This window comes from Oncorhynchus clarkii, chromosome 16 (genome assembly GCF_045791955.1).
Source record: "Oncorhynchus clarkii lewisi isolate Uvic-CL-2024 chromosome 16, UVic_Ocla_1.0, whole genome shotgun sequence".
Lineage (NCBI taxonomy): Eukaryota > Metazoa > Chordata > Actinopteri > Salmoniformes > Salmonidae > Oncorhynchus > Oncorhynchus clarkii.
In genome coordinates this window covers 33143120-33157606 of record NC_092162.1, presented here as the reverse complement: position 1 = coordinate 33157606, position 14487 = coordinate 33143120, and the positions used below count along the sequence as shown (strand labels likewise).

The 14487-nt window shown below is 43.0% G+C and overlaps 1 protein-coding gene across 1 annotated transcript in view; it reads right to left on the bottom strand.

Moving 5' to 3' along the window:
* Positions 1-14215, bottom strand: part of LOC139367565 (MORN repeat-containing protein 1-like) — a 75835-nt gene extending 61620 nt beyond the window's left edge. Inside the window, exons 1-7 of the mRNA XM_071105817.1 lie at positions 14122-14215; positions 13911-13982; positions 13397-13495; positions 11773-11883; positions 11187-11277; positions 10785-10872; positions 5885-5981 (exon numbers count right to left, since the gene is read on the bottom strand). Coding sequence (XP_070961918.1) covers positions 5885-5981; positions 10785-10872; positions 11187-11277; positions 11773-11883; positions 13397-13495; positions 13911-13982; positions 14122-14194 — 631 coding nt within the window. The 5' untranslated portion in view covers positions 14195-14215. The remainder of the gene's footprint in view (positions 1-5884; positions 5982-10784; positions 10873-11186; positions 11278-11772; positions 11884-13396; positions 13496-13910; positions 13983-14121) is intronic.
* Positions 14216-14487: the final 272 nt, after the last annotated feature.

Genomic DNA, 14487 nt, shown 5'->3' with positions numbered 1-14487 from the left:
TCCGGTTAGAACGTGATGTTGAGGCCCATACTGTAACTTGGTCACCACCACACACACACACACACACACACACACACTGCTGCTTCCATTTGAAGATGTTTTATATGCATGGTGTGTGGTGGTGACCAAGTTACAGTAATGGGCCTCAACATTGCGTTCTAACAGGGAAAGGCAGAGTAAAACAATCATTAGGATCCATTTCTAAGACACTACTGAGATAAATATACATAATGCAATAGTAAAGGTGGACTCTACATAATTAAGAAGGCAATAACAATATGTTCAAACAGAAAGCATGATGTTCTAACACAGACTGCTATAGTATAACATATTCACACATCAGCAATGTAAACGTATTGCCAGTGAGGGGGAGAGAACTGAGCCTAGGGTTATTAAGATGTATGGTTCTCTCTCAGGCCTGGCTACAGATTTTATCGGATGGCTTGGCTACTGCACATGTTCTAGAGCACGAGAGCAGGCTGGATAGGGTCAGAAAGCTACAGACACTATGCAACGGTAGCCTGCTAACAGCACCATAAAATAACTATAGAAATCACTGAGGTAGCATGTGATATAGACACTACAAATAAAACAGTTAATGGCCACACAACACAGGTAGCAATGCAGTAGGCAAATGATAATATGGAAATACAAAAGGCATGCATGAACAAACAATAGCACTAGCATTAGCTATAAGCAAAGCATGACAAAACAAACTCTCAAACCTAACAACTCGGACTAATCCTGCAAGGGTCAGACATTGCCCACACCAATATACATATATACACTAGATGACCAAATGTATGTAACACCTGCTTGTAGAAAATCTCATTCCAAAATCATGGCCATTAATATAGAGTTGGTCCCCCTTTTGCTGCTATAACAGCCTGATAATAAATAGTCCCCACTAGCTGGCCTCCGCCCAGTACCCTGCCCTGAACTTTAGTCACTGTTACTAGGCAGCTATCACCCGGCACTCAACCCTGCCCCTTAGAGACTGCTGCCCTGCATAGTCATTGAACACTGGTCACTTTAACAATGTTTACATACTGTTTAACCCACTGCATACATAATTATACATTTCATGTCTTTATTGAACACGCCGTGTAAACATTCACAGTGCAGGGTGGGAAAAGTATGTCAACCCTTGGATTTAATAACTGGGTTGGCAGCAATAACCTCAACCAAACGTTTTCTGTAGATGCGGATCAGACCTGCACAGCGGTCAGGAGGAATTTTGGACCATTCCTCTTTACAAAACTGTTTCAGTTTAGCAATATTTTTGGGATGCCTGGTGTGAACTATTCTCTTGAGGTCATGCCACAGCATCTCAATCGGCAATGATGCAATATGTGTACGTAACCTGACAGGGACAATGACTGAGGGGAACTGGTAACTCTGAACCTAGCCGGGCAGGACCCTGATGACCCATCTGGGCTAGGATCTGAGGGCCGATTACTGCTGGCGACAGCAGACCAACAGTTTCACAGCGGGAGACTGAGGACCTAGTGCCAGGGACTAAGGGTAGATGATAGACTGGGCCTACCAGGAAGGCAAGGAACTTAAACCTACAACGGGGACAGGATACACTGGACCTACTTGAGGGGCAAGACATTCAAAACCTGGACACTTTACACTTGCCAGGAAGGCAGGAACTCAAAATCGGGGCTTGAACTATCACAGTGAATGCAGGCGGGGATGGAGAGGCCCCAACGTCCTGGCTGCACTTGAAATCTGTAGTAGATGCAGGCTGTGGCTCCATCCTAGGAGCAGGTGAATAATCCACCGCTGGCTGATGGGGAGCTGGGCCGCTCTGGAGAGCAGAAGTGGACAAGGCACTCGGGTGGCAGCTGCTCCCCGATGTTCTGGTAGATATGGAGTATGCTCCAACTGGGAGGGCCTGGAGTGACATCATTCTGGTGAGTAGCTAGGCTACCTTGGGATATAGTGGAAGTCCCAACAGTACCGTGGAGAATATTATTTATTTTTTTACCTTTATTTAACTAGCCAAGTCAGTTAAGAACAAAGTCTTATTTTCAATGACGGCCTAGGAACAGTGGGTTAACTGCCTGTTCAGGGGCAGAATGACAGATTTGTACCTTGTCAGCTCGGGGATTCGAACCTGCAACCTTTAAGTTACTAGTCCTAAGCTCTAACCACTAGGCTACCCTGCCGCCCCAGAGATGGTGAACGCTCAGGCCAGGGGCCCCGGTGTAGTGTTTCTCAGGGGAGTAGCCTAGCTGACTCAGGGAGTAGAGGCAGTGATGGTGCTCCCGTGGCATTGACGAAGCAGAGGGGGGGGATGGAAGTCAGGAGGCCCTAGAGCGGTGGAAGTCAGGAGATTAGTGGCAGTGCTCCCGGGGCGGTGACTCTGACCCGGAAGGTCCTAGAGAATGCCTGCCTGATCTCTTCCCTCTCATAGTCTCTCTGCATCTCCCAACTGGAGAGGGTGTGATCACTCCACTCAATGTTCACTGAGGAGGCCTGATGCAGGGCTTGTAGGACCATGAAAAACACAGTTGGATGCTAAATCATGCTCGAAGGACCATGAAAAACACAGTCGGATGCTAAATCAGGCTCAAAGGACCATGAAAAACACAGTCGGATGCTAAATCAGGCTCGAAGGACCATGAAAAACACAGTCGGATGCTAAATCAGGCTTGAAGGACCATGAAAAACACAGTCGGATGCTAAATCAGGCTCGAAGGACCATGAAAAACACAGTCGGATGCTAAATCAGGCTCGAAGGACCATGAAAAATGGCTAGCTGGAGCTCGTCTTAGTGGTCAGCTGTGAATGCCCTCATCCGCTAGTAAACTTGAACTGATTAAACTAAAATCTACCCACTATAGTGCTGCCCAGTTAGAACAGGATGTTGAGGCCCCTTACTGTAACTTGGTCACCACCACACACACTCACGTGAAAACAGGTAGAAATGCAGTCAGCTAATGATAATATGGCAATACAAAAGGCATACATGAACAAACAAGAGTGCTAGCCTTTTTTACAATGCTTAAGTACCAGATCCCTACTTGCCTGCTTCCCAGAGGAGGAATGCCATTTCCTCTCAGCCCTAGAGGATGTGGGCGGAGAGGAGTGGAGCATGTGTAGTTTGGCTGGATTTTCAAAAAAATTGGAGCTTTGGCCTTCTCTCTCGCTCCATTTTCACTCAGCCACCAGCTTTGGTCATGCTTGGCCCAGCATTTTTCATTTCCTTCATCATTGTTCTTTGAATTTTGCACAGAGATGTTGATATGGATCGACCAAGAAATAGGTCACACAGCCTATGTAATTGATAGCAAGACAACGAATGAGTGCATTCCGCAGCTCCAGAAATGTATAAAAAACCTCGAGTCGACCTGTGACAATGACAATGTGATCCACTCCACAGTCTGAGTGGTGTGTAATATGGTGGTTTGTGAAATGCCTGAGGACAGAGTAACCATTAGGAGGACGTTTTATTTATTGAAGTACGAATATGAAGGATGCAGAGCGTCGAGATGTAACAATATAGTTATAGTTGTTGTCGAAAAACCAATCAGGAGACGCACATCATGGACGCTCCTTAGATATTTCTGGATGGAAAAATGTTGCTGTGCATGCCTGACGATGTCCATGACAACAGCACACATCCCAGGATTTTGTTATGGCAAGGCATAGACTGATCATAATTCAAGGCCAAAAAACAGCTAAATCAATGACCTACTCAGTCTACTGTGCAAGGTGCAGTGTATGTTAGACAGGCTCGTGTCTGTCATGTACGGGATAGGTTAGCCTAGGTAGGTAACATACTGTTCCTGCTTTGTCGCTGGCTATCCCAAATGGCACCCTATTCCCTATATAGTGCACTACTTTTCACCAGAGCCCGCACTAAAAACAACAGCTGAAAATCTGGTGTTTCTATTTCAAATTATTTTGTTATATTTCAATCTTTTGTGATGTACAGTGAACAAAAATATGAATGCAACATGTAAAGTGTTGGTCTCATATTTCATGAGCTGAAATAAAAGATCCCAGAAAAAGCTTATTTCTCTCAAATTTTGTGCACAAATTTATTCACATTACTGTTCGTGAGCATTTCTCATTTACCAAGATAATCCATCCACATGACAGGTTTGGTATATCAAGAAGCTGATTAAACCTTGTGCTGGGTACAATAAAAGGCCACTAAAATGTGCAGTTTTGTCACAACACAATGCCAAGATGTCTCAAGCTTTGATGGATTGTGCAATTGGCATGCCGACGGCAGGAATGTCCACCACAACTGTTTCTAGAGATTGTAATGTTCATTTCTCCACCCTAAGCCGCTCCAATGTCGTTTTAGAGAATTTACCATTACATCCAACTAGGCCTCACAACCACAGAAGCACATGTAACCCAGCCCAGGACCTCCGAAACCAGCTTCTTCACCTGCAGGACCATCTGACACCGGCCACCCGGACAGCTGATGTAACTGTGGGTTTGCACAACCGAAGAATTTCTGCACAAACTGCTAGAAACCGTCTCAGGGAAGCTCATCTGCGTGCTTGTCATCCTCACCAGGGTCTTGACCTGACTGCAGTTCGGTGTCGTAACCGACTTCAATGGGGAAGTGCTCACCTTCGATGGTCACTGGTACTCTGGAGAAGTGTGCTCTTCACAGATGAATCCCAGTTTCAACTGTACCAGGCAGATGGAGACAGTGTGTATGGAGTCGTGTGGACGAGCGGTTTGCTAATGTTGTGAACAAAGTGCTCCGTGGTGGTGGAGTTATGGTATGGGCAGGCATAAAATACAGACAATGATACACAACTCAATTTAATCAAAGGCAATTTGAATGCACAGCGATACCATGACGAGGTCCTGAGCCCATTGTTGTGCCATTCATCCCACCGCCATTACCTTATGTTTCAGCATGATAATGTACCATGTCACAAGGATCTGTACACAATTCCTGGAAGCTGAAAATGTCCCAAATCTTCCATGGCCTGCATACTCAGACAGGACACCCATTGAGCATGTTTGGGATGCTCTGGATCGACGTGTACGACAGTTTAAGGTTACGCCAATATCAGCAACTTTGCACAGCCATTGAAGAGGAGTGGGACAACATTCCACAGGCCACAATCAACAGCCTGATCAACTCTATGTGAAAGAGATGTGTTGCGCTGCATGAGGCAAATGGTGGTCACACCAGATACTGACTGGTTTTCTGATCCACACCCCTAATTTTTTTTAAAGATATGTGGCCAACAGATGCATATTTGTATTCCCAGTCATAAAATCCATAGATAAGTGCCTAATTAATTTATTTCAATTGACTGATTTCCTTATATGAACTGTAAGTCTTTAAATTGTTGCGTTTATATTTTTGTTCAGTGTATATTAAGCGTAATATTGGGATGCAAACTCAAAATTGAATACACTCTATATCTGACATGGTACAGATGTCTTCTTTTTTTAAGCCCATAACCATGTGTGTGAGGTGTATACTTTTGATTCAAGGTAGATTTGTTTAAGACAACCAAGAAATACTGTGTGACCCTGATTTAGCTCACTGCAGTAAAAGGTTAAATTTGCATCCCAAATGGCACCCTATGCCCTTTTCAGTGCACTACTTTTGACCAGGGCCCATAGTGTTATTGTCAGAAGTAGTGCACTAAATAGGGAATAGGGTATAATCTGGGATGCAACCACTGTCTTCTTGGACTGGCCCAGAGCCATTAGTCTAGTCTTGTTAAAAGACCAATAAGCTTACGCACATTTTATCCTTACATATATATTAGATGGGCCTTTAGGGGTAGAGTCTAGGGGTTGATTTGGGACTTGGCAAACCATCTGATACCCAGGCTGTGTGTGTGAATTTGCGTGCATATGTTCGTAGGTATATTGCGGTTCTACTTACCTAGCGGTCTGCCGTTGGTCCACAACCCTTCATAGATAATCCCAGAACAGTGGATCATGGTCCCCTGGCCGTTGAAGAGGTTATTACGCCATTGGCCCTTTTAAGGAGATTGTATTTTAGGTTTGAGGCATTATATTTATACTACTGTACTATTCTTAATATACAACTTGTTAAGAAACAAGGAAGACATGTACATCAGGAGACGCTGAAAGCCATACCTCTGAGATAAGAGGGGAGGAGTGTGTGTGTGTGCGCGTGTGAGAGAGGGGGGAGAGGGAGTGAGAGAGAAAGAAAGTAAAAGAGCGAGAGAGAGAGAGAGACAGAAAGGGAGACAGACAAAGTCAAAGTCAAACAAATTCAGGGGGATCAATGCGCAGACTTTGCCTGGCAGATCCAAGGGAGCTCCAGACTCAAAGCTCTCGAACACTACTTCAAAGTGGTGACACGTCCATTAGAATTTCTAATTCTGATCGCATCGACAGGCCTAAGGCTATGGCACAGGCAAAAATGTGCAGGGGAAACTAGGCCACTGTTCAGTGAGAGAGAGAGCAAAACAGAGAGACTACCATGGGTATTCTACAGTAAGCACCGTTTCCTTAATTAAACCTAAAGAAAATAATCACGATTTACGTCAATCATAACCTTTGAATGTATTGAGGCCTTGAGAGGTGGTGTAGATAGAAAGTTGTTCAACAGGATACAGTAAAGAAATAAAGCTTGAATTGCTGCTGGACCATGTTCAGTGGGACTTTTGATGACCTACAGTACCAAGGGGAAGAGCTGGAGGTTTGACTGCAACCTTGCAATTTTAACGTTTGCGTATTTTTGGACAACCGTCACATAAATCAATGAGTTCATGTTGATGAACTACGTTGTTCGCTATCTTTCCGATATGAAAAATTATCTTCACCCCTATGCTTTCAGTTGACAGCATATAGGCTAGATCATTTCAAAGCACATAATATTTCCACATTCATAATCATCAATAATCAGACTTTTAATGTCATAGGTGAAATCAACTGGGATTATGGCTTCACCTGCTTAGGCAGTCTCTCTCTCTTCTCTCTGGTTGGAGGTTTAGTGCTGGCTTAGCGCAGCTGTCAAGAAGCTGTGTGGTGAATAGTCAATACTTGTCTTTCCTGGGTCTCTACCCCCCTGGCTCCCCATAGCCACAGCCTGCTGCCAGTTCTAAATCAATGAGTCCTGCAACTCATTACAAAGTTCAAGTTCAGGTCACAGAGGAGAGATATGTTTCCTTTAGATTTGAATAAAAACACTGGATCAAGGGTTAGGTGGGGGTAAATAGCCAAACAACTGGAGTTGTGTTTACTGTGAAAGTAGTAGTTACTGTAGGGTACAGGGCTATTTCCAATGTACACATTTTAAACAAACTATTCAATTGTTTCAATAAAACGTATATACAGTGCTTTCTGAAAGTATTCAGACCCCTTGACTTTTCCCCATTTTGGTACCTTACAGCCTTATTCTAAAATAGTTTAAATAGTTTTTTGTCCCCTAATGATGAAGCAAAAACAGGTTTTTAGAATTTTTTACAGCCTCTAGTCTTCTTTGGTAAGACGCTAGAAGCTCGGCACACCTGTTTTGGGGAGTTTCTCCCACTCTTCTCTGCAGATCCTCTCAAGCTCTGTCAGGTTGGATGGGGAGTTTCGCTGCACAGCTATTTTCAGGTCTCTCCAGAGATGTTTGATCGGATTCAAGTCTGGGCTCTGTCTGGGCCACTCAAGGACATTCAGACTTGTCCCGAAGCCACTCCTGCATTGTCTTGGCTGTGTGCTTAGGGTCATAGTCCTGTTTGAAGGTGAACCTTCACCCCAGTCTGAGGTCCTGAGCCCTCTGGAACAGGTTTTCATAAAGGATCTCTGTACTTTGCTCCGTTCATCTTTCCCTCGATCCTGACTCCCAGTCCCTGCCTCTGAAAAACATCCCCACAGCATGATGCTGCCACCATCATGCTTCACCGTAGGGATGTTGCCAGGTTTCTTCCAGATGTAACTCTTGGCATACAGGCCAAAGAGTACAATCTTGGTTTCATCAGACCAGAGAATCTTGTTTCTTATGGTCAGAGTCCTTTAGGGGCCTTTCAGCAAACTCCAAGCGGGTTGTCATGTGCCTTTTACTGAGGAGTGCCTTCCATCTGGCCACTCTACCATAGAGGCCTGATTAGTGGAGTTCTGTAGAGATGGTTGTTCTCCTGGAAGGTTCTCCCATCTCCACAGTTGGCCTTGCGCTTCAACACTAGTTGTTGTTCTGGAAATTGAGCCACTACGCTATTTACTTTCTGAATCTACGTCATATCGCCAAGTCTACCTTGAAACCCTCATACCTGCTGTCCCATTTGACCTAGAGACTTGAAACTTTGTATGTAGGTGTCTTTCGGTTGTCCTCCATCTTGGCCATTTTTGAAAACCTTTGAAAAACATATTGTTATGGGCCATATGTCCAAATTTGGTATGTATGCCCATGGTACATATCTTTTTCTAATAATATTATATTTTATAAAACAATACAAAATATACACATACAAACAACAACATCATACAAACATCAACTACATCACACCCCTATCTCCTGCGCCCGCATCACTTTCCACCACACGGCCCGAAACAGCACCATTTTGTTTCTCTTCTTTTTAAAAAAAATGTATTTTATTCTTGGGGTCCCGAAGACCGAGTTGGGGAAACGCTGCAGTAGATGCATATTAGCACATAGGCAAAAAATACTTTGCTTCTGATGCAAGACATGTATTTTGGGGGAATCTCAGTTACCCATAAGTAAATTCTTGTGAAAGTGTGTCACTGTATACAAGATATTTTTTTCCGGAGATGCTGGGTTATCGCATATCCGGTCGCAAAATTTTGTTTTGTAGGATACCCGGAGGCAAAGTCATTAATATCCGTCAGGTGATTGGTTGAGGCTTCTTGGGTACGTGACGTCACTCTGAGCCCTTACCAAAACACAAAATATGGCAGACAGTTTCTCTCGCCTCAGATCTGAAACCAGTAGCAACAAACCAACTTAAATGACAGTTCATGAAAATATCTAACATTCCTGCGCCCCAATAACATTGTCGGCAAGGAAGGCACACTAACTAGCTACAGTGTTCGAGTCATCTCAACCATTTTCTGATAAACAGCTCAGCTAACTAGTGAAATGCTCATTTGCAATGCTAGCCAGCGTACACATTAGCTAGACAGCTTCTAGACTCTGGAGTTCATGGGGGCTTCAGGAGTCAGCGGGCTAGATGATTCCACCATGGGCAACAACAACTGGCTACTGGAACTGAACCGATGTACATGGAACAATGACATTTGGTATGTAAATATTTTGGTATGTAAATCATGTGTTATGTAAATCTTATGTACAGTATTTGTCCTTAGAAGCTGTGTGAATATAAAGTCACAGCAACCTTAGATGGCTGGACCAGACCAGTTGGTGGCATTAGAGATGTCATTGGCAGCAGTGGCACTACAGGATAAAATTGCGCTTGAGAACCCAAGGCATTAACAAGAAATTCTGCCTTATCCCAAGTTTCTCAGCTATAAACACTGCTTACCGGTGTGAACTACATTCCCGACGCTCTGTTTTAACATTTTGAAATGTCAATAATCATAGCTTGCGATATGGTTTTCGAAACATTTTACCTTTATAGATAGATCTTTCCTATCAGCGAGAAAGAATCTTTAAAATAAAAAATATACACTTACTGTAGCAGGTTTGCACAGATCAATAAGGATGTGTGTGCCTCCAGTGATCAACTACACTTCTGTTACACTTCCCAGTTACGCTTACACACAGGTGTTCAAGCACGCTAGATAGCTAATTAGCACATTTGGTCGCCTCTGTCTTCTGTCTGACTTCCGTAAACAAGCACGGTAACATGGAGATATGGCCGTATAGGAACACTAACCCTATAAATTTGTGCTGTAATTTAACTGTGTTTTAACGTTCAGACCAAGCATCGGGACTCTTAACAAAACTCCCCTGGACAGAAGATACCTTAATGAATCCTTAAATGAATAGATGCTGGAGGTACAGGAGTTAGTGTCTATGAATGAGCTAAGGATATTAGAGCAATAACTACTGATCAAGTGGGCTTTGTCTCTTGCAAATGAATGTTAGATTTAAATTATGCAGATGAACAATGTGAAATACCGTGATTAGTATATTTGTATAATCACATACTGTTGCCCTATTATGTGGTCTGAACGTAGTGAAATGTGTATTTTATTTGGCAAAATTAAAAAACGGAAGTCCTGCCGTGTGTGTGTATTGACGTGTTTTGGAACGCTGATGTACTTTAAAATGACTAAAACCACATCTAAACTGTGTAGAAATGATACTGGACTTTTTCTTGACTATTAGCGAGCTGAACACAATCACTGAAATGAAAGCTAGACAGTCAAGGAGCATCGACATTTTCCAAAAGGATTGCACATTTGCACAGCTAGGAAATATAACACATTTTCAGTGTGGCCCTCGGGACCTCGTTGAAGACACAATGCGGTCCCCGGGGCAAAATTTGTTGTCCTAGGATGTAGTGTAAATTACGGCATGCTTGACATACTATCTGATCCTCAGTAGAAATACATTGGTGACCCGCAGTGGCAATTTGGATGAACAGCAGCTAAATATATGTTCTAATTCTGAGGAGCTCAAAACAGCAATATGTTTATTTGTGGCCAGCTTGAGGACAAATCAAATCTTATTTTGGGGAATAAAAGTTTGAGGACGAGAATAGTACACCCTAGTTAAAACGGTGTCATCTGGACATTATATCACATCGAAGAAAGAAAGAAAAATAAACCATGCATGTATCAATCATTTGATTTGACTGAACATACATGCATTGTGAAGAAATGAAATCAAAATGGACACCCACCTCGTACACTGATCCATCCCCAAAGCGCATCACTCCGTGGCCTTGTTGTTGGTCCAGAAGCCAACATCCTTCATATTGATCCCCATTTCTGTCAAATTAAGCAAAGTTCATCTTGAGTTCATCTGAACAACAACCGGACATTGGTTTCCAACAGGATGGCTCATTGGGTTTGGCATGGCGTCCATGAAAATTTTAAAACTTAATCTGGGTATGTTTTCAGTTTGAAACAACTTTGTCCAGCCTATAGGGTTCGAATGTCCAGTGTGATGAAAAATGCGTAATCTAATTAATAATCTTGACTGGTATGAACATTTAGTACTTGTAATACATTCTTGAGACAGTAATATCAAACTCAGCACTCTGGTCCTTTGCAACGTAATCAAGAGAGGGACAACGTTGTACCTGTAATGCATTTGTCCTTCACCATGCCGCTTGTTTTGATGAAACGATCCCTCGTATGTTTGTCCATCCTTATCCAACAGAAACCCATTGCCTGGATGATAGGAGTATGCAAAATATAATTGAATGACACAATCTTCACGTTTGACTTCACATATCAAGGTCAGACAGAAGTCCTGGCTACATCTGAAAATGTACAGTGCTGTTGGTGCTGTCATTCTGTTACCAAACGTTGCATCTGCACTGCTCTTCAAGTAAACGCATTTTTGTCAAATTGTCAGTGGAAATTGTTAAGTCGTCCTTGTGCACATAGTTGTATGGTTTGTTTAACTTTGCAATCATTGGTCTTTGTTTTGCATATATTTTAAAGTGAAAAATCTGTGTCTCAGCATCACTCTGTTACAATGGCATTTTCCTGCACTACATAAAGGTGCCATTGCAGACACACCCAGAGAAGTCCTATAGATATTTTCCTTTACGCTGCAGTAGATGCATATTAACACATAGGCTAACATGTCAAAATATGCAAAAAATACTTTGCTTCCAGTGCAGGACATGTATTTTGGGATATAGGTCTAGTATTGCCCACCATCTCGGAGTCCGTAGGAGAACTCTCCCTTGTATCTCTCTCCATTGCCTTTCTGCATCACACCACAGCCATGAAGCTCCCCTCCACTGAACTGGCCAGAATAGGATACACCTGAGCGATTCATAAATAGTTTGTTCATTGAAACTACTTGATATTACATTTTAGGCTGCAAGTCTGGTGCTTTATACAGTCTTCTATCACTGAATTCTTATCAAATTTAGGAAGTGGACTCACCAGAGTGTGTGTGTGGTACACACACCCACACTAATGGATAAAAGTATGTGGACACCTGCTTGTCGAACATCTTATTCCAAAATTATGGGCATTAATATGGAGTTGGTCCCCCCTTTGCTGCTATAACAGCCTCCACTCTTTTGGGAAGGCTTTCCACTAGATATTGGAACATTTCTGCGGGGACTTGCTTCCATTCAGCCACAAGAGCCTTATGTTGGACATTGATGTTGGATGATTAGGCCTGGCTCACAGTCGTCGTTCCAATTCATCCCGGTGTTTGATGGGGTTGAGGTCAGGGCTCTGTGCAGGCCAGTCAAGTTCTTCCACAACGATCTCGACAAACCATTTCTGGTTGGATCTCTATTCGTGCACGGGGGCATTGTCATGCTGAAACAGGGAAGGGCCTTCCCCAAACTGTTGCCACAAAGTTGGAAGAACAGAATGGTCTAGAATGTTATTGTATGCTGTAGCGTTAAGATTTCCCTTCACTGGAACTAAGGGGCCTAGCCCGAACCATGAAAAACAACCCCAGAACATTATTCTTCCTCCACCAAAATTTACAGTTGGTACTATGCATTCGGGCAGGTAGAGTTTTCCTGGCATCCGCCAAACCCAGATATGTCAGTTGGACTGCCAGATGGTGAAGCCTGATTCATCACTCCAGACAACATGTTTCCACTGAATCCAAAGGCAGCGAGCTTTGCGCATGGTGATCTTAGGCTTGTGTGCAGCTGCAGCTTGGAAATCGGCAGTGAGTGTTGCAACCGAGGACAGACTTCAGCACTCTGCAGTCCCGTTCTGTGAGCTTGTGTGGCCTACCACTTTGCGGGTGAGCCGTTATTGCTCCTAGATATTTCCATTTCACACTAAAAGCACTTAGTTGACCAAGGCAGATCTAGCAGGGAAGAAATTTGACGAACTGACTTGGAAAGGTGGCATCCAATGGCAGTGCCACGTTGAAAGTCACTGAGCTATTCTACTGACAATGTTTGTCTATGGAGACTGCATGGCTGTGTGCTCAATTTTATACACCGGTCAGCAACGGGTGTGGCTGAAATTGCCAAATCCACAAATTTGAAAGGGTGTCCATATACTTTTGGCCATGTAGTATGTATATATATTTTTTTATTTAACCAGGTAGGCTAGTTGAGAACAAGTTATCATTTGTAACTGCGACCTGGCCAAGATAAAGCATAGCAATTCAGCACATACAACAACACAGAGTTACACATGGAATAAACAAAACATAGTCAATAATACAGTAGAACAAAATAATATATAGCTCTGGGACTGACTAACCTAGGTGAGTGCTAGCTTCGATGCAACCAAGAGAGTCCAGCACAATGTCAAAACTCTCTTGGTTCCATCGAAACTAGGTTAGTGCATGTACCTGTTTTTGCCCAGAACCTTGACCCATTCCCCTCTATTTCCCCATGAACAAACTCTCCCTCGTAGTAACTTCCATCTTTCATCAAGAGTTTTCCATGCCCTGGATAAAAAAAAAGTAGGAGTTTCATTCAAGTGCATAGCCTAGCCTAGCTTCAATGCAACCAATAGAGTTTACCTCCAGCACAACGTAAAAACTCTTGTTAGCATCAACGCTAGGCCTGACATGCCGATGCTTTCCCTCCCTTATACAACATTATATAATTGTGTTTGATTAGCTATGTCAAACGGTGATTAGCTAGATAACATAAACATATAGTTTGCATATCCTTATAATATAACAAGCAAACATGGTAGCAAAGTCACACTATGCGACATAAGGTTCAGCTATGTTTTTCAGTTATTGTTGTTTCTCATATCATCAGCAATCATATTGTCAGCAACATAGCCAAGTGTAACCTTTTGCTATTACCAAAAGAACGTAGTGAGTTACTACCAAAGGCATAGGGCATACACACCGTGTTTTTCGCCCTTACTCCACTCTCCCTCATAGCGAAAAAAGCTGTTTGGATACACATACACGCCAAAACCTGCGTGGTGGTGGGGATAGACAGACAGATTCACGCACCTGCTGATAATACGCTTTTTTGTAGCAAATATTTGACGGGTTGTACTTAAATTACTTAAATCATATAAGTGTTATTTTGAGCGTATACTGTCTAAACGTACCGTTCCGGGTAAGATTTGTTACTCCTCCGACGTAGTAGCGAGAGTTTCTTATTTGTTTTTTGACAACAGCCATCTTGCTTGGGAAATGCGTCCTTGGCAACAGTCATCTCTCGCGGGGCAGGGCTCAAGCATAAGGGAACTTTCAACACAACTGGGCTTCGGGGGAAAAAACGAGATCAAATCATGACATAAGTGATCTTCAGGTCGGAAATTTTTAACTCTAGAAAGATGCAGAATTTCCGACTTTGAAATCCAAGTTTTTTAACCGTTCTAAAGATGTTTCCCAGTTGGAACTCGTTTCTATGAGTTCCTAGTTGTTTTGAACGCACTGTAGTCGGAAGTCGGAGATTTCAGATTTCCCAGTTG